Here is a 19,681-nt window from a genome sequence, read left to right as displayed (position 1 = left end):
GTTAGCTTGTCAGCCTGGTATCAGTCTGTGGCCTACATTGGAATCAGTGGGAAAGGAACCTAGGGCATGGTATACTGGTTAGCTTGTCAGCCTGGCATCAGTTTGTGGCCTACATTGGAATCAGTAGGAAAGGAACCTGGGCATGGTATACTGGTTAGCTTGTCGGCCTGGCATCAGTCTGTGGCCTACATTGGAATCAGTGGGAAAGGAACCTAGGCATGGTATACTGGTTAGCTTGTCTGCATGGCATCAGTTTGTGGCCTACATTGGAATCAGTGGGAAAGGAACCTAGGGCATGGTATACTGGTTAGCTTGTCTGCATGGCATCAGTTTGTGGCCTACATTGGAATCAGTAGGAAAGCAACCTAGGGCATGGTATACTGGTTAGCTTGTCTGTCTGGCATCAGTCTGTGGCCTACATTGGAATCAGTGGGAAAGGAACCTTGGCATGGTAAACTGGTTAGCTTGTCTGCATGGCATCAGTTTGTGGCCTACATTGGAATCAGTAGGAAAGCAACCTAGGGCATGGTATACTGGTTAGCTTGTCTGCCTGGCATCAGTCTGTGGCCTACATTGGAATCAGTGGGAAAGGAACCTAGGCATGGTATACTGGTTAGCTTGTCTGCATGGCATCAGTTTGTGGCCTACATTGGAATCAGTGGGAAAGGAACCTAGGGCATGGTATACTGGTTAGCTTGTCTGCATGGCATCAGTTTGTGGCCTACATTGGAATCAGTAGGAAAGCAACCTAGGGCATGGTATACTGGTTAGCTTGTCTGTCTGGCATCAGTCTGTGGCCTACATTGGAATCAGTGGGAAAGCAACCTAGGGCATGGTATACTGCTTAGCTTGTCAGCCTGGCATCAATCTGTGGCCTAAATTGAAATCAGTGGGAAAGGAACCTAGGCATGGTATACTGGTTAGCTTGTCAACCTTGCATCAGTCTGTGGCCTACATTGGAATCAGTGGGAAAGGAACCTGGGCATGGTATACTGGTTAGCTTGTCTGTCTGGCATCAGTCTGTGGCCAACATTGGAATCAGTAGGAAAGGAACCTAGGCATGGTATATTGGTTAGCTTGTCAGCCTGGCATCAGTCTGTGGCCTACATTGGAATCAGTAGGAAAGCAACCTTGGCATGGTATACTGGTTAGCTTGTCTGCATGGCATCACTCTGTGGCCTACATTGGAATCAGTAGGAAAGGAACCTTGGCATGGTATACTGGTTAGCTTGTCTGCATGGCATCAGTCTGTGGCCTACATTGGAATCAGTAGGAAAAGAACCTATGGCATGGTATACTGGTTAGCTTGTCTGCATGGCATCAGTCTTTAGCCTACATTGGAATCAGTAGGAAAGGAACCTATGGCATGGTATACTGGTTAGCTTGTCTGCATGGCATCAGTCTGTGACCTACATTGGAATCAGTGGGAAAGGAACCTATGGCATGGTATACTGGTTAGCTTGTCTGCATGGCATCAGTCTGTGGCCTACATTGGAATCAGTGGGAAAGGAACCTAGGGCATGGTATACTGGTTAGCTTGTCAGCCTGGTATCAGTCTGTGGCCTACATTGGAATCAGTGGGAAAGGAACCTAGGGCCTGGTATACTGGTTAGCTTGTCTGCCTGGCATCAGTCTGTGGCCTACATTGGAATCAGTGGGAAAGGAACCTAGGCATGGTATACTGGTTAGCTTGTCTGTCTGGCATCAGTCTGTGGCCTACATTGGAATCAGTGGGAAAGGAACCTAGGCATGGTATACTGGTTAGCTTGTCTGCATGGCATCAGTCTGTGGCCTGCATTGGAATCAGTGGGAAAGCAACCTCGGGCATGGTATACTGGTTAGCTTGTCTGCATGGCATCAGTCTGTGGCCTACATTGGAATCAGTGGAAAAGCAACCTAGGGCATGGTATACTGGTTAGCTTGTCTGTCTGGCATCAGTCTGTGGCCTACATTGGAATCAGTAGGAAAAGAACCTAGGGCATGGTATACTGGTTAGCTTGTCTGCATGGCATCAGTCTGTGGCCTACATTGGAATCAGTGGGAAAGCAACCTAGGGCATGGTATACTGGTTAGCTTGTCAGCCTGCATCAGTCTGTGGCCTACATTGGAATGAGTGGGAAAGCAACCTAGGGCATGGTACACTGGTTAGTTTGTCTGCATGGCATCAGTCTGTGGCCTACATTGGAATCAGTGGGAAAGCAACCTAGGGCATGGTACACTGGTTAGTTTGTCTGCATGGCATCAGTCTGTGGCCTACATTGGAATCAGTGGGAAAGCAACCTAGGGCATGGTATACTGGTTAGCTTGTCTGCATGGCATCAGTTTGTGGCCTACATTGGAATCAGTAGGAAAAGAACCTATGGCATGGTATACTGGTTAGCTTGTCTGCATGGCATCAGTCTTTGGCCTACATTGGAATCAGTAGGAAAGGAACCTATGGCATGGTATACTGGTTAGCTTGTCTGCATGGCATCAGTCTGTGACCTACATTGGAATCAGTGGGAAAGGAACCTATGGCATGGTATACTGGTTAGCTTGTCTGCATGGCATCAGTCTGTGGCCTACATTGGAATCAGTGGGAAAGGAACCTAGGGCATGGTATACTGGTTAGCTTGTCAGCCTGGCATCAGTCTTTGGCCTACATTGGAATCAGTAGGAAAGGAACCTTGGCATGGTATACTGGTTAGCTTGTCTGCATGGCATCAGTCTGTGGCCTACATTGGAATCAGTGGGAAAGGAACCTAGGGCATGGTATACTGGTTAGCTTGTCAGCCTGGCATCAGTCTTTGGCCTACATTGGAATCAGTAGGAAAGGAACCTTGGCATGGTATACTGGTTAGCTTGTCTGCATGGCATCAGTCTGTGGCCTACATTGGAATCAGTAGGAAAGGAACCTTGGCATGGTATACTGGTTAGCTTGTCTGCATGGCATCAGTCTGTGGCCTACATTGGAATCAGTAGGAAAAGAACCTATGGCATGGTATACTGGTTAGCTTGTCTGCATGGCATCAGTCTTTGGCCTACATTGGAATCAGTAGGAAAGGAACCTATGGCATGGTATACTGGTTAGCTTGTCTGCATGGCATCAGTCTGTGACCTACATTGGAATCAGTGGGAAAGGAACCTATGGCATGGTATACTGGTTAGCTTGTCTGCATGGCATCAGTCTGTGGCCTACATTGGAATCAGTGGGAAAGGAACCTAGGGCATGGTATACTGATTAGCTTGTCAGCCTGGTATCAGTCTGTGGCCTACATTGGAATCAGTGGGAAAGGAACCTAGGGCATGGTATACTGGTTAGCTTGTCAGCCTGGCATCAGTCTGTGGCCTACATTGGAATCAGTGGGAAAGGAACCTGGGCATGGTATACTGGTTAGCTTGTCGGCCTGGCATCAGTTTGTGGCCTACATTGGAATCAGTGGGAAAGGAACCTAGGCATGGTATACTGGTTAGCTTGTCTGCATGGCATCAGTTTGTGGCCTACATTGGAATCAGTGGGAAAGGAACCTAGGGCATGGTATACTGGTTAGCTTGTCTGCATGGCATCAGTTTGTGGCCTACATTGGAATCAGTAGGAAAGCAACCTAGGGCATGGTATACTGGTTAGCTTGTCTGTCTGGCATCAGTCTGTGGCCTACATTGGAATCAGTGGGAAAGCAACCTAGGGCATGGTATACTGCTTAGCTTGTCAGCCTGGCATCAATCTGTGGCCTAAATTGAAATCAGTGGGAAAGGAACCTAGGCATGGTATACTGGTTAGCTTGTCAACCTTGCATCAGTCTGTGGCCTACATTGGAATCAGTGGGAAAGGAACCTGGGCATGGTATACTGGTTAGCTTGTCTGTCTGGCATCAGTCTGTGGCCAACATTGGAATCAGTAGGAAAGGAACCTAGGCATGGTATATTGGTTAGCTTGTCAGCCTGGCATCAGTCTGTGGCCTACATTGGAATCAGTAGGAAAGCAACCTAGGGCATGGTATACTGGTTAGCTTGTCTGCCTGGCATCAGTCTGTGGCCTACATTGGAATCAGTGGGAAAGGAACCTGGGCATGGTATACTGGTTAGCTTGTCTGCATGGCATCAATCTGTGGTCTACATTGGAATCAGTGGGAAAGGAACCTAGGCATGGTATACTGGTTAGCTTGTCTGCCTGGCATCAGTCTGTGGCCTACATTGGAATCAGTAGGAAAGCAACCTAGGCATGGTATACTGGTTAGCTTGTCTGCCTGGCATCAGTCTGTGGCCTACATTGGAATCAGTGGGAAAGCAACCTAGGCATGGTATACTGGTTAGCTTGTCAGCCTGGCATCAGTCTGTGGCCTAAATTGGAATCAGTGGGAAAGCAACCTAGGCATGGTATACTGGTTAGCTTGTCTGTCTGGCATCAGTCTGTGGCCTACATTGGAATCAGTAGGAAAGAAACCTAGGCATGGTATACTGGTTAGCTTGTCTGCATGGCATCAGTCTGTGGCCTACATTGGAATCAGTGGGAAAGCAACCTAGGCATGGTATACTGGTTAGCTTGTCAACCTTGCATCAGTCTGTGGCCTACATTGGAATCAGTAGGAAAGCAACCTAGGCATGGTATACTGGTTAGCTTGTCTGCATGGCATCAGTCTGTGGCCTACATTGGAATCAGTGGGAAAGGAACCTAGGCATGGTATACTGGTTAGCTTGTCTGCATGGCATCAGTCTGTGGCCTACATTGGAATCAGTGGGAAAGGAACCTAGGGCATGGTATACTGGTTAGCTTGTCCACATGGCATCAGTCTGTGGCCTACATTGGAATCAGTGGGAAAGGATCCTAGGCATGGTATACTGGTTAGCTTGTCAGCTTGTGGTTAGCTTGTAACATGGTGCGTGGTCCTTGACGCAGTGCATGTTCTCTGCCCGACTATACGCCATGAATGTCGCTAGCCACGAGTCTCAGAGGTATTAAAACAACGTCCTGTAATCGTGTTCATTGGGAAACAAAATAAATCACTAATAAATTTATGAAAACAGCTCCTTTTTGAATCGAACTAAAAGTACTCGTTTAATTCACTCACCAAAAACAAATCATTTCTGTTTTTTCGCTATTAATTCGTGCACTTGAAAAAATAATTATTTTTACTACCGCGAATTAATCAAGTTTTTACGGTACTTGGCAGTATTCTGGTGATAACCTCATAATATCATAAACGATGTGTTTGTTACTACCGGCTAATGCTGAATCTTGTCTAATTTTGCAATGCCATATTTAACATTAACATAAACCGGCTAACTACATGTACCATACCATATGGGTACCATACCCATAAAAACAGATCAGCTGCTCCAAATATGGTTATTTATAAAAACAGTTCAGCAATTGCTGGTACCCATATATGGAAACCACTTAGGCCTGGAGAAAATAGTCTTAGATCACAGCTCAATTTTTTTATATTTTATATACCGGTATTCAAAGATCAGGTTGATCTGTTTTTGTAATTATCTTGCATCGTATTGATCGCTGTGTGCATGGGAAAGTGTGAACATACTGTGTTATCCTCTATCAATTTCATTTATTTTTACTGTTATATAAAGCGATCAAATACAATGTAGTTGTTATACTCACTGTCTCTGTGGGGGTGTTTTCAACCCATCTGTACGCTCTCACCATTCTGTCTGTGTGTCCAACTACGAGCTCACACTGGCCATCATTATCTAGATGTGTTAATACAAATAAATAAAACAAATGATGTAATTTCATTGTTGTGTAAATACATGTATGTTAATGATTGTTGTGTAAACATTTGAATAAATGCTGTGTAAACATTTGAATAAATGTTGTGTAAACATTTGAATAATTATTGTGTAAATATTTGAATAATTGTTGTGTAAACATTTGAATAATTGTTGTGTAAACATTTGAATAATTGCTGTGTAAACATTTGAATAATTGCTGTGTAAACGTTTGAATAAATTGCTGTGTAAACTTTTGAAAAAGTGTTGTGTAAACATTAGAATAATTGTCCACATTTGTGAATGTATTTGAAGATAAAAAAAGTATCATAAAAGGTAGATAAAAGAAATAATTCAACTGTGGTCATAACTTTGAAGATTCATCAGAAAATAGTGTGACAAAAATACATTTCTAGAAATCTAAGTGAGAGAGTCTGTAAAAACATGATCAGGTTCATCTCATGTTGTTGTTTTTTATAGAGGACTGTGTGATCGAAACATAAATTCCATATACCCTTGCAAGTTCACACTGCATAACTACAACATTATCTTCAAAACATATATTTATTAGGAAAGTGGTGCCCCTATAACTCTAACATCTAATTTCTTTCTATTGAATGTTTCTGATTTGTGATTTATAGATACATACTGTATTACACCTAATTGGAGTTCTGTTTTTAAGTTTACTGATTAACCTGGTGAATATGTTTCCCTCATAAACCAGTAATTTCAAAAACTTGTTTATTTTATTCACTCTACCTTGTTATTTTTGATAAACACTAATATATTACTGATGAAGACCCTTGATGTCATTTACTGCATATTGCAAATACAGTGAACAAAATTTACTAACATTTAATTTCACTATTTTGATCATTTAAGCATAATCACTGAGATTTAAGTTCACGAATTTGCCAGGACAACAATAAGTTCTATTGTTATTTTAAGGTTCACATGAATTTAATTTAGATGATTTCACTTTTATTAATAAAATTAATTAAAACCTAGTAAATAATGAATGCATTTACAGTATCAGTAGTGTATGCATGTGAATAACAGGGATGTGTTTATGGTTGATATGAAGTCATATTTTATTGATCCATTGCATAGTACATACTGTATTGCTTATTATTAGCGATGTGCAATTATTACTGGGTACTCTGGGTATATAATGCTTCATATACTCACCTATATCATGAATTAATAACATTTTTGTATTTGCTGGAATATGCTGAACATGATTGGCTATTATAACGTCGTCTTCGACTTTCTCTTGGCCATCCTATTGAACAAAAAATGTTATGACAGGAACACCAAATGACAGGTGGACGTGGAAAACCACATGACAGGTGGACGTGGAACACCAAATGACAGGTGGACGTGGAAAACCAAATGAGAAGTGGACATGGAAAACCAAATGACAGGTGGACGTGGAACACCAAATGACAGGTGGACGTGGAACACCAAATGACAGGTGGACGTGGAACACCAAATGACAGGTGGACATGGAAAACCAAATGACAGGTGGACGTGGAAAACCACATGACAGGCGGACGTGGAAAACCACATGACAGGTGGACGTGGAAAACCAAATGACAGGTGGATGTGGAAAACCAAATGACAGGTGGACGTGGAACACCAAATGACAGGTGGACGTGGAAAACCACATGACAGGCGGACGTGGAAAACCAAATGACAGGTGGATGTGGAAAACAAAATGACAGGTGGATGTGGGAAAAACCACATGACAGGTGGACGTGGAACACCAAATGACAGGTGGATGTGTGAAAACCAAATGACAGGTGGATGTGTGAAAACCAAATGACAGGTGGATGTGTGAAAACCACATGACAGGTGGATGTGTGAAAACCACATGACAGGTGGACGTGCAAAATCACATGACAGGTGGATGTGGAAAACCAAATGACAGGTGGACGTGGAACACCAAATGACAGGTGGACGTGGAAAACCAAATGACAGGTGGACGTGGAAAACCAAATGACAGGTGGACGTGGAAAACCAAATGACAGGTGGACGTGGAAAACCACATGACAGGTGGACGTGGAAAACCACATGACAGGTGGACGTGGAAAACCAAATGACAGGTGGACGTGGAAAACCAAATGACAGGTGGACGTGGAAAACCACATGACAAGTGGACGTGGAAAACCACATGACAGGTGGACGTGGAAAATCACATGACAGGTGGACGTGGAACACCATATGACAGGTGGACGTGGAACACCAAATGACAGGTGGACGTGGAAAACAACATGACAGGTGGACGTGGAAAACCAAATGACAGGTGGACGTGGAACACCAAATGACAGGTGGACGTGGAACACCAAATGACAGGTGGACGTGGAAAATCACATGACAGGTGGACGTGGAACACCATATGACAGGTGGACGTGGAACACCAAATGACAGGTGGACGTGGAAAACCACATGACAGGTGGACGTGGAAAACCACATGACAGGTGGACGTGGAACACCAAATGACAGGTGGACGTGGAACACCAAATGACAGGTGGACGTGGAACACCAAATGACAGGTGGACGTGGAACACCAAATGACAGGTGGACGTGGAAAACCAAATGACAGGTGGACGTAGAAAACCACAAAACAGGTGGACGTGGAAAACCACATGACAGGTGGATGTGGAAAACCACATGACAGGTGGACGTGGAAAACCACATGACAGGTGGACGTGGAACACCAAATGACAGGTGGACGTGGAATACCAAATGACAGGTGGACGTGGAAAACCACATGACAGGTAGACGTGGAAAACCAAATGACAGGTGGACGTGGAACACCACATGATTAGTGGACGTGGAAAACCACATGACAGGTGGACGTGGAACACAAAATGACAGGTGGACATGGAAAACCACATGACAGGTGGACGTGGAACACCAAATGACAGGTGGACGTGGAAAACCACATGACAGGTGGACGTGGAACACCAAATGACAGGTGGACATGGAACACGAAATGACAGGCGGACGTGGAAAACCAAATGTCAGGTGGACGTGGAACACCAAATGACAGGTGGACATGGAACACCACATGATTAGTGGACGTGGAAAACCACATGACAGGGGGACGTGGAACACAAAATGACAGGTGGACATGGAAAACCACATGACAGGTGGACGTGGAACACCAAATGACAGGTGGACGTGGAAAACCAAATGACAGGTGGACGTGGAAAACCACATGACAGGTGGACGTGGAAAACCACATGACAGGTGGACGTGGAACACAAAATGACAGGTGGACATGGAAAACCACATGACAGGTGGACGTGGAAAACCACACGACAGGTGGACGTGGAAAACCACATGACAGGTGGACGTGGAACACCACATGACAGGTGGACGTGGAAAACCACATGACAGGTGGACGTGGAACACCAAATGACAGGTGGACGTGGAACACCAAATGACAGGTGGACGTGGAACACCAAATGACAGGTGGACGTGGAACACCAAATGACAGGTGGACATGGAACACCAAATGACAGGCGGACGTGGAACACCAAATGACAGGTGGACGTGGAAAACCACATGACAGGTGGATGTGGAAAACCACATGACAGGTGGATGTGGAAAACCACATGACAGGTGGACGTGGAAAACCACACGACGAGTAAAACTTAATTAAAACTTAATTATATTGTGCATATTATAGTATTTGAATACTACATTTTTTCTGGTGGAAATTGTTGGTATAACAGGTTGCAATTTATTCATATATTTCTATAATTTTTTTAAAATTTCTATTGCCTACATATCTTGATCAAATTGTTGGTAAAAGTTTATTTTGTGAAAGGTGGAATAAAGGTGACAAAAGCTGTCTTAAAGAGCTTCAAATGAAATGTTTATAGACAAAATTAGTTTTTATGCAAGATCCTAGAGTTTAAATTTCTAAATTAGTTAGAACAAATAATTAAATGCTTCTACATTTACACTACAAATTGTTTACAAATCATAATAGCATGTCGAGCAGAACACCATTCTATTCTAAATCCAACACTTACCTGTTTTGATGCGTCTTGATCACTGCGTGGTTTCACTTCTGTCACATTGAAAATATTACACCAGCCTTCTCCGCTGAGACAAACTAAAAAGTTCTGAAATTAAAAGCACAGTCCATATTTTAAGCTGATTCAGTCCAAAATAAGAAGTTTATCATTCAGTTCTTCATACATTTGTATATGTACTTAATAATATGGGTTTATATGATGAGGATGCAGAAAAATTAAGGTTATCAAACTATTTTTTAAGAAACTAGAAGAGTTTGGAATGACACAGGAGACAGCTTTCAATGGTTTAAGCATTTCTCTATGTCTCAACATTTTACCAGAGAACATAATTTTTTATTCACTTGCTAGAACACAGGTATCTGTTGACCAAATTTAAACAGACATGTAACTGGACAATGTGAATTTTAGATTAGCAAAATTGTGCAAGAACACAATTGTCTGTGAACCAAGTTTGGATCTGATTAGACTACATAAATTTGAGATATAAGCAGGAGTGCATTAAAAAGATGAAAATAACATATTTTTGCCAAACAAAACAGCTGCCATATGAGATACATGGTCTCTGTGTCATTACCTGAATAAATTTCATTTTTACATTATAGGCAAAAATAACTATTTCGATAAACAAAATGGCTGACAGTCAGCCAGTTTTGAAATAATTTCCCTCCCAAAATGAATGTGCCTCAGCATGCAGGAGTTACCAATATTCTAAGTGTTAAACGAATCAGCCTGCACAACTTTAAAAATGTCAGATTTAGGCTATTTGTCAGTTAAAATCTGATCAAAAAATCATAATGTATACTGTAATGTATCAACTATGTACCAAGTTTGAGAAACATACATTGGTCTATGAGCTTTCAGAAAATGTGACGGATGAAAAGGTACACGGAACTCAATCCACAAGCTTCAGTCTGTGAAAAATCAGGGGATGAAAAAATGGGATAATAATGAATAATAAAGTCTTACTTTTCCCTTGTTGCAGACATCTCCAATACCAACACAAGTAACCTAAAGCAAATAAAAAAAGTACAAGAAACATAACCTTGCCTGTATCAGAAATTCAGTTTTGTGAGCAGAGCTATGTTTTACAATTGTAAAAAAAAAAAAATTTGGCTGTCAAATAGATGTTTAGCAAATTTGGCCATTATGTGCATGGAACAGCAATATATATTATATTATTATACACCTGTCACTATAACACCATAAGTTACAACGTGTCGTAATTTTGTGGTATTATACAGGGTATTTTCATCCTATTTTCGAAATATGAAATGACTATGCGCGTAAGCGTCCTCTAATAATAAAAAAAAAAAACATGACTGCAACCAGGGTTTGACCGGACTCCACCGGACAAAAAAGTTCGTTAATTCTGTTCTAAACATTTTGGATTTCGGCATTCCTATTATGTATCCTTGGAAGGAAAAGATGTATAATAATAAGGTTATTACGAGGATACCTCAAAGTATGCACTCAGACAGTACGCCGTCGCATCGACTTCCACTGCGCGCCAGCCCATACTCCCGCTGTACTGTCTTTGTGCATACTTTGAGGTCTCCTCGTTATAAACTTAGACGAGGGTTCTCCAAACCCGCCTATTCACATAGTTCATACCCACTGTAGACTCCGGTCAGTCTAAATGACTATTTTGAACAGTAGGCATAAATCAGCGATTCTGCCGGTGACGGAGAGATAGAATCCAGGTCAGGGAAAGCCCCATGACCCCAAAATTCTCTTCCCCTTACGTCACGAACCACGTGATCGAGCCCATATGGCAGCGCCATAGACGGCTGTACAATCACTCTGGTTCCTTTCTCTCCGCATCGAGGACTTAGACCAATGCTACGGAAAGAGTGGGGTGGTTGGGGGGACCCGGAGTCTATGGTGGGTATGAACTATGTGAATAGGCGGGTTCGGAGAACCCTCGGCTAAATTCACTATGTTCAATTACCCACCATAGACTCCGGTCAGTCAAAATGAATATTTTGAACTGTAGGCAGAGTCAGACACCGATAGGTGGCGAGTTTTCCAAGCAAACAGAAAAATGATGAAAAGTCTTTTCCCAGTCCGAGATGAAACACTCTAGTTAAAACCCAAAAAAGGGTGGTGTCGTACCTTGCCTGTGCTGTCCCCGGAGCAAAAAGCCAAAATGCTGCTACGATGACAGGGGAGTGCTGATGGTAGAGAAATCTGTCCGCATAAAATGCCGAGACTGACTTATTGCCTAAGCGCAGGGACCCTAGCGGTCACTCGGGCTGGGTCAGCAAACCAAGACTGACCCGTTACGACGGGACCCAACCTAGAGAGACCCTTTTCAATGGATTCGGTGTCTCTTAGGTGGTAGTTGAAAAAGACGTTCTGCGTTCTCCAGACGCCTGCCCTCCATGTGTGCTCGAGGGTGGAGCCTGATGCTAGCACCAGCTAGTTAGCAATCTCACAGACCTTATGCGCTTGTACTTGGTGTCTTGGTGCAAGCTTTGTGTCAAGGAAGTTAAAGTATTATAGACCTCTAATACAGTCGCAGTAAACCACCTGGTTATCGAAGTTGGGGAGGCCAGCCTATCCTGCCTGCCTGGGCCATAACACAAAGATACGTGCCTTGCACCCCGTTCCAAATCCCTAGTACGGTTTGGTGGTAACTCCGTGCTTGAACCGGGTAGAGAAGCAATTCCTCCTGACCCTCCGGGCAGACAAAATTTGACAGCCGGTGGATGGCGATCAGGTGAGGATCATGTCCTGGGATTTGGTTCTAGGCAGGAAACCCGATTCGTGTCTTTAGCACAACTTGATTGTCCATAGCGGCGGTACATCATCTGAGAAGGACAATGCATGTCCCCAGCTCTGGCCGACGCCTACCTGAGGCGAGGGCCAGTAGGAAGACTATTTTCCACATCAAAAATTTGAGTGGTGCTGATCGGACAGGCTCAAAGGGCGGTCTGCTTAGAGCAGACAACACAGTCGACAAGTCCCAGTTGAGCGGCTCCCTTGTATGGGGTCTTGGCGTCTGGAAAGCAGTGAATAGTCTCCTAATAATAGGACAATCAGCTAGTCTTTTTCCCGTACGTTTTGAGTGGTGAGGGACAAGGCCCACCTGTAGCCAATGATCACTGCGTAGGACAAACCCACTTCGTCAAACAGGTGGACGAAGGAGCCTGCTACCTGGCCAATAGAGGGATGGTATGGATCAATCTCCCTTCCGCTACACCAATCAGTGTATGCTCGCAGCCTAGAAATGTAGGCTGCGTTGGTGGAATCCCTGTTCGCCCTGGCCAGGACGTTGGCAGCCCCCTCAGATAAGGCTTTCGTATGTGCAGGTCTACTGAGAGCCACTATGTGTGCAAGTGATACCTGCTGGGCTCGTTGGTAGTGCGCCGTCTGGTTGAGACGGCAGGTCCGGTAAGTCCGGAAGCACTGCTGGTGTTTTGACTAGCATTTCCAACAGAAGAGGAAACTAGGCCTTGCTTGGCCTATTGGGTGCGACCAATGATAATATGCAGGTCGAAATTTTCTCCGGTGCCCGGTAAATTAGCGGGAAGGGAGGAAAGGCGTACACAACTAAGTGGGTCCGCGGGGTTAGCAAAGTGACCCTGGCCCAGGCTCCTGGAGTCAGCCAGGAGTGTTACGTACGTTGGGAGCTTGGTGTTCTGGGGTGTGGCAAACCGGTCTAATCTTGGACCGTCCCACAGCCAACACAGCCTGGAGGCTACCCACTGGGGTATCAGCCACTCCATGTTCTGGAGACTGAGTCGTCTTGAAAGGGTGTCGCGAGACTGTTCCATATTGTATTCCAGGCACCAAAGGAGGATTTGCTTCGCTAGGACTGACAACGATGGGGAATGTGTCCCCCCCCTCCTTCTTGAAGGAGACCACCGCTGTGTTGCCTGTGCCGACCACCAGGGCAGGGCTTCCTTGGTCCACTTGGTCCGAGATTGAAACCCGCCTGTCTATTTCCCTTAGGAGGGCTCGGCGTTATAACAAGCGTTATACCGGGCGGCTGCGTAGTGGGGCCTGGGGAACGACCCTTTGAACTGAGGTCATCATTCTGATGATCCGCATAAGTTCTTGGAGGGACACTGAGGGAATGCTGACTAGGCATTTGGCTAGGCATCTTAGCGCTAAGCAACATGCTTGAAATAGCTAAGCCAAGCTTACCTCTGTGTTCAAACTCCATGCCCAGGGACACCAACTGCACATTGGGTTGAGGTGAGACTTGTCGATTTACTAACGAGCTCAACTGGTGAAGTAAATCCTGTGTTAGACTGATGTGTTTGGCTATTAACCCCTTGCTCGGGTTGTTAGTAATCAGTAGTCTGGGTACGGATTGAGGTGTACCGACATCTATTGAAGCAGCAGCACTACCTGTTTCATGACTCGGGTGAACACGTAGGGCGTTGTGCCTAACCCGAACAGGCGGCACCCAAAATTTGAATACTTGGCCCAGCTGGGCAATTCGAAAGAGATGGCAACTCGCTGGGTGCATCGGTATGTGCAGGTAGGCCCCCGCTTAGGTCTAGTGGGGCTAGCCAGTCAAAACAGTGGATGGAGAGAAGAATCCTGAATGATGTCTCCATGTGGAACCGATCGAGGAGCACATACTGATTCAGTCTGTCTAGGTCCAGAACTGGACGCCCGCCACTTGTAGATTTGGTACTATGAACACATTTGGGTAGAAGCCTGGACTTAGTTCCGGCTGATGTACCCTATGTATGGCGCCTTTTCCCAGCATACTGCTACTTCCTGTCTGATTGAGTCCCCTGGCAGTGCCCAACAGGGGAGACACAGACAGGGGGAATGGAGATTGCAGCGATATCCCGTAACAGGATGTCATCACCTGGAAAGGTCCAGGGATCAGTCACCCGCTGTCTCCAAACCGGACTACACTGGCACAATCTGTGTACGACAGGGATATGTGGCCATGGATACAGCAGTTGCGGGGGGGGGGGGTGCTCCCTTCCCCCGTGAGGTGAGTTCCCCAAGGCCTGAAGTAGTCACTAAGTTGTGACCTGGCCACTCGCCGAACACAAGCCTGCAACTCTGCCCTCAGGGCTGGATGGGTAGTCTTCGATTGGCAAGAACGCCCATGGAACGCAGCTGTCCCCCTTTGCCCGGTTTGCCAAATTCGTGGTACCAGGGTCTGGGGAAGGAGCCTTGGGATCCGGTTGGGGGCGTTTTGGTCTCATCCCGCGCTATGGGGTCTGATCCCAAAACCACACCGACCGGGTAGCGTTTGGTCCAGTGGGAAGTGTTGCCTAATGTTTACCCCACCCAGGTGGCCTTAAGCATTACATCCTCCGCAGCTGACCAACGTCCGCCCATCAACACCGTTTGCGTGCTCTGCGTCCCACTTCGCACTAGGACGGACAGGGAGAGATGTGTCGACGGGGTTGCTTTGAATCCCGACACCCTATGCTAACACACAAACACATGCTTCATGTAAATTCAAAAACTTGTCTGTGGGTATTGTTAATTAAAAGTAATCCATGATTATCCAGTGTGTCCTCTATTATACATATATACTGTTTACAAAATAATAAGAGACAAAAAGTAAAAGCATTACCACAAATGGAAAACAAGAAAAAACTCTTTAACTTGCATCGCTGTTGGCAGTGTTTTACACTGGAGCTCAAAAAGTAAACAGAGAGTACTATTCTAAAACTTGCATTGCAAGACACATGTTAAGCAAAAGGAGTTTTGCAATACTGATCGACACCACATAATAGAACTTGACTACCTGAATAATCTTTACTGGAAAGCACTGGAAAGCCAAGAGGATCAGAGAGAAAAGTATTTTTTTGATTTTATGTTGTTTTTGTCTGCCCAAGGTCATGAAAACCTGCCCGGAATGACCAAGGATAGGTTTGGACATAAAAACTTTTCAGTAATCATTAATATGACAATTAAGCAATTTACCATATTGACTTCAATGAGTACTTCAAAATCTACATATTGTAAAATACTTTATTTTAGCTCGAATTAATTTTCACTGAAAAGACTTTTTGGGTGTTTTGTATGGAATTTATTTTCACTGATTTTTGGTGAGTTGAATGTAAAATATAGGGAAAATGTATTCACTGGATTTTATTTTCACTGAATCACTCTTTCAGCAAAAATAGCGAAAATTAACTCCAAGCGAAAAGTATTTTACAGTACATGTGTTAACTTTCTTTCTTTCTATACTGTATTGTTTGTTCAGTAGCTTATGCACTAGGTATATATCTATGGTCATTATCAGTCGTATTTTAAAGATGCATCATGCAATTAATGCAATTTTTGGCTTATGTGCTGTCGCATACGACTTATTTACCACTTCCGTGTCACTGAGAATGTTCTAGAACCGTACTGTGTCTGGGTGGAATATTCTAGATTTTTTAGAAAATGGTTGAATAGGTAATAGAACACTGTAGGAGGCAATAGAAGGTAATGGAACATTCTAGAAATTGGTAGTAAGTTCAAGACTCATTATGTATGCTGATGTAATGGTCTATTTATAGACAGTATGGGTATATATAGGGGAGTTGTTCAGCACTGAGATCAGATCGGAGATCTCGTTGAATTGTATTGGAGTTTAAGTATCTAGTTATTGGAGGTTTGGAGTTTTACCGCGTTATTGTACTTGATGTTTGCAGAGTATAATAATACCAGTACCAGTTGAAACCTCATCTGTTGGCTCCGTGTTCGTATGTTATCATCGTCGCCAGGGAAGTCTTTATGTTACTGTTGCCATTTTGGTATTTGAACCATCACACCTGTACTATACCAATTACGGTAATATTACGTTGCGTGTGACATGTGTACTTCTAATGAAACAAATACAGTAAATCTTGGCGTTAATTAACTTTGGAACTAACTTGTCTACAACGAATGTTGCCCTCATATTTACTTGTCCCTGGCTATATGACTATAATGTACAGTCCTTTATATCCTACCACAAGCTGAGGAAATACATTATTGTATTGATGAGATTACTAACCATTCCAAGACCACTTGCCAACCTCCATGGTTGTGTACTCATTCCTTTATAAATACATAGTAAACCATTCACATTACCAACAACAAACTCATTTATCTGAAAAAGAAATAGCAATGCAATAACGGTGATTTCTACCCATCTGATAACAGTTAAAATCAGATGACACAAAGACAATACATGTACCTTTACGTAACATGGAAATATTTTTTATAACCCTTTTAATAACTGATTGATATTCTATCAACACAAACTTACTTCATTCGTCTTTGTGAATATTTATAAATTTCACAATACAAACTGAAACAGTTCTATCTAACATTGGAACATTATCACAGTGACTTAATTGGCTGGTTAGACTTAAATTATAAGTATTTTATACACATAAAGGTAATGGGTTTGTTGTTTTTTAGTAATTGTCATATTAGTTAATGCTGTTATGAATGTTTTGGGGAGATTTGATATCAGTTTTGATAGATAAATTTGTATATCTTCACAAAAAACTAAGGAATGCCATCTATAAAATCAAGATTGGAAATAATATTGTCTCTTAATTTGAAACCGTAGAATATACTTGGATAAAGACATTTTACATTATATCTCCAGCACTTCTAACCCATTTTGGCCATTTCAAATTGGTAATTATAACAACATTTAATATATGACAGCTTGTCATCATCCAGTTGTTTAACCAATATCTAACAATACGAGACAACATAAGGGTTCTCAGCAGAAATCTACCAATTTCGTCAAGTGCAGTGGCATTACAGGTATTATAACCAACATTTAGTATATACTTTCAGTATTTAACTTTATTGTATTATGAACAATATCCCTATTAAGGATATGTTTATCAATAAATTATTACTTGCAAAAAGAGGTATGGACTTTTTCAACATTTTCTCCAGCATGGAACCACCAAATTTCGTAATCATAATTCAATATTGGTACGATTTTTATGTCAAAAATCTTCAGGACAATATTAATTTTAATATTCTTACCTGCATGACTTACCAGAGCATGCTGAGCATGTTTCCATAAACTAGATGATGAAAGTGTTATAGCCAAATAATTAAAATATAAGACAACTTCTACCCTTACACCATCGATATACCAATGCTCATCTGATTTAAGTCTACCCTCGTTTCTAAACACTATAATTTTAGACTTGTTTGCATTGATTTTAAGCTTCCATTTTTTACAGTAAACACATAATTTATTTAACTGCCTTTGCAACCTGATTCTACAACTACAAGGAATGAATAAATCATCGGCATAAAGCAGATAAAGTAGTTTCAACCTTCCCAAATATACCTGGTTGTATAACCCACTTCCCAGTATATCGCCTATATCACAACAACAATCAGTTAAATAACTGGTGTGGATAATATACATGATTACTGGATGGGGGATGATAAAAGTGTGAAGGGAGTTTTAGAAAAAATAGAAGATGATTATTCTAAAAAGTGGAAGAGTGACATTAATTTAGGAAAATCTGATTCAGGAGAGCTCAACAAACTTCGCACCTACAAAGAGGTTTAAAACACACTTCAAAATGGAGAAGTATTTGATGGATGTGAATAATTCAAAATATAGAAAATATATTTGTAAATTTAGAATTAGTGACCATCAGCTTATGATTGAGAAAGGGATAACTCAGTTGAGGATGAGTTACCATTACATTATGGACTGCCCACAGCACAATGAAATGAGGCAGATACTTTTTACAGACTTACATAAAAATAATCCTAATTTTACTTCAATTGATCATTCCGATAAATTTATTTACATTATGACAAACTGCCACATTAACCTTGGTGTGTTTATAATGCAAACAGGTATGTATTAATAAAACACCTGATTCTGTACTACCTTGTAATTGCCTTTTAATTAATCTGTTATTTTATTCTTTTGATTATACTATGTTCATCTTCTATCGAAAGAATAATGTCAATAAAGTTATCTTGTATCATTAATGAAAAGATTAAATAAAAAAGGAGACAATGTGGAGCATTGCTGTACACCATAAGTACAATTAAACAAGCAGCCTCTCGGCTGAGATAGCTCCGCTGTTAGCAATGCACATTTCAATTAAAGAACAGAAGATATCATTAGAAAATGAACAATATGCATAGTATCAATGCTATGGGACTTGCTGTTTTCAACATGAATTCAAAAATATCATTTTTTACCATAAATTATTGTGGTTTTTAACAAGAAGTCGAAAATATCATTTTTTACCAAAAATGACAAAAATATTCATCAAAATTAGAGAATTGAAAAGATCATCATGAAATGAACAAATTTGAGAGTGGTCCACATGTAGTACATATATATGTAATATCAAAGCAATTGGACTTGGGGTTTTTAACAAGAAGTCAAAAATATCACTTTTTACTAAAAATGACAAAAATATTCACCAAAATTAGAGAATTAAAGATATCATTACAAAATGAACAAATCTTAGAAAGGTCCACATGTAGTACCTATATATGTAATATCAAAGCAATTGGACTTGCGGTTTTCAACAAGAAGTCGAAAATATCACTTTTTACCAAAAATGACAAAAATATTCACCAAAATTAGAGAATTGAAGATATGATCATGAAATGAACAAATCTGAGAGAGGTCTACCCAAGTTAAATATACACCAAGTATCAAAGCATTCAGGCTTGTAGTTTTCAAGAAGAAGTCGAAAAAGTAAAACATTGACACAGACGACGGACGCCGAACGACAGACGATGGACAACTACGACGGACAATCACTCATATGATAAGCTCCGCTCAACAAAGTCGACAGCGGAGCTAACAAGTTGGTGATATCGGCATGTGTCTTATTTAGGAAGGTTGAAACTACTTTATCTGCTTTATGTCGATGATTTATTCATTCCTTATAGTTCTTGGATCAGGTTGCAAAGGTGTCTTAACATAACCAAAAAAGAAATGTAATATTTTCTTTACG

The 19,681-nt window shown here is 42.1% G+C and overlaps 1 protein-coding gene across 2 annotated transcripts in view; it reads right to left on the bottom strand.

The window, feature by feature from the left end:
- The window catches only part of LOC102809812 (KICSTOR complex protein ITFG2-like), a 31,039-nt gene that overhangs the window by 10,642 nt on the left and 716 nt on the right, over positions 1-19,681 (bottom strand). For both annotated transcript variants that reach the window (XM_085501291.1, XM_085501288.1), the window contains exons 2-6: positions 16,723-16,818; positions 10,722-10,763; positions 9,750-9,842; positions 6,892-6,985; positions 5,597-5,685 (exon numbers count right to left, since the gene is read on the bottom strand). In XM_085501291.1, coding sequence (XP_085357417.1) covers positions 5,597-5,685; positions 6,892-6,985; positions 9,750-9,842; positions 10,722-10,763; positions 16,723-16,764 — 360 coding nt within the window. In that variant the 5' untranslated portion in view covers positions 16,765-16,818. The remainder of the gene's footprint in view (positions 1-5,596; positions 5,686-6,891; positions 6,986-9,749; positions 9,843-10,721; positions 10,764-16,722; positions 16,819-19,681) is intronic.

Source organism: Saccoglossus kowalevskii, chromosome 1, assembly GCF_978046115.1.
Source record: "Saccoglossus kowalevskii chromosome 1, keSacKowa6.1, whole genome shotgun sequence".
NCBI lineage: Eukaryota > Metazoa > Hemichordata > Enteropneusta > Harrimaniidae > Saccoglossus > Saccoglossus kowalevskii.
The sequence above is the reverse complement of the archived record's forward strand: the minus strand, read 5'-3'. Positions and strand labels throughout refer to the sequence as shown.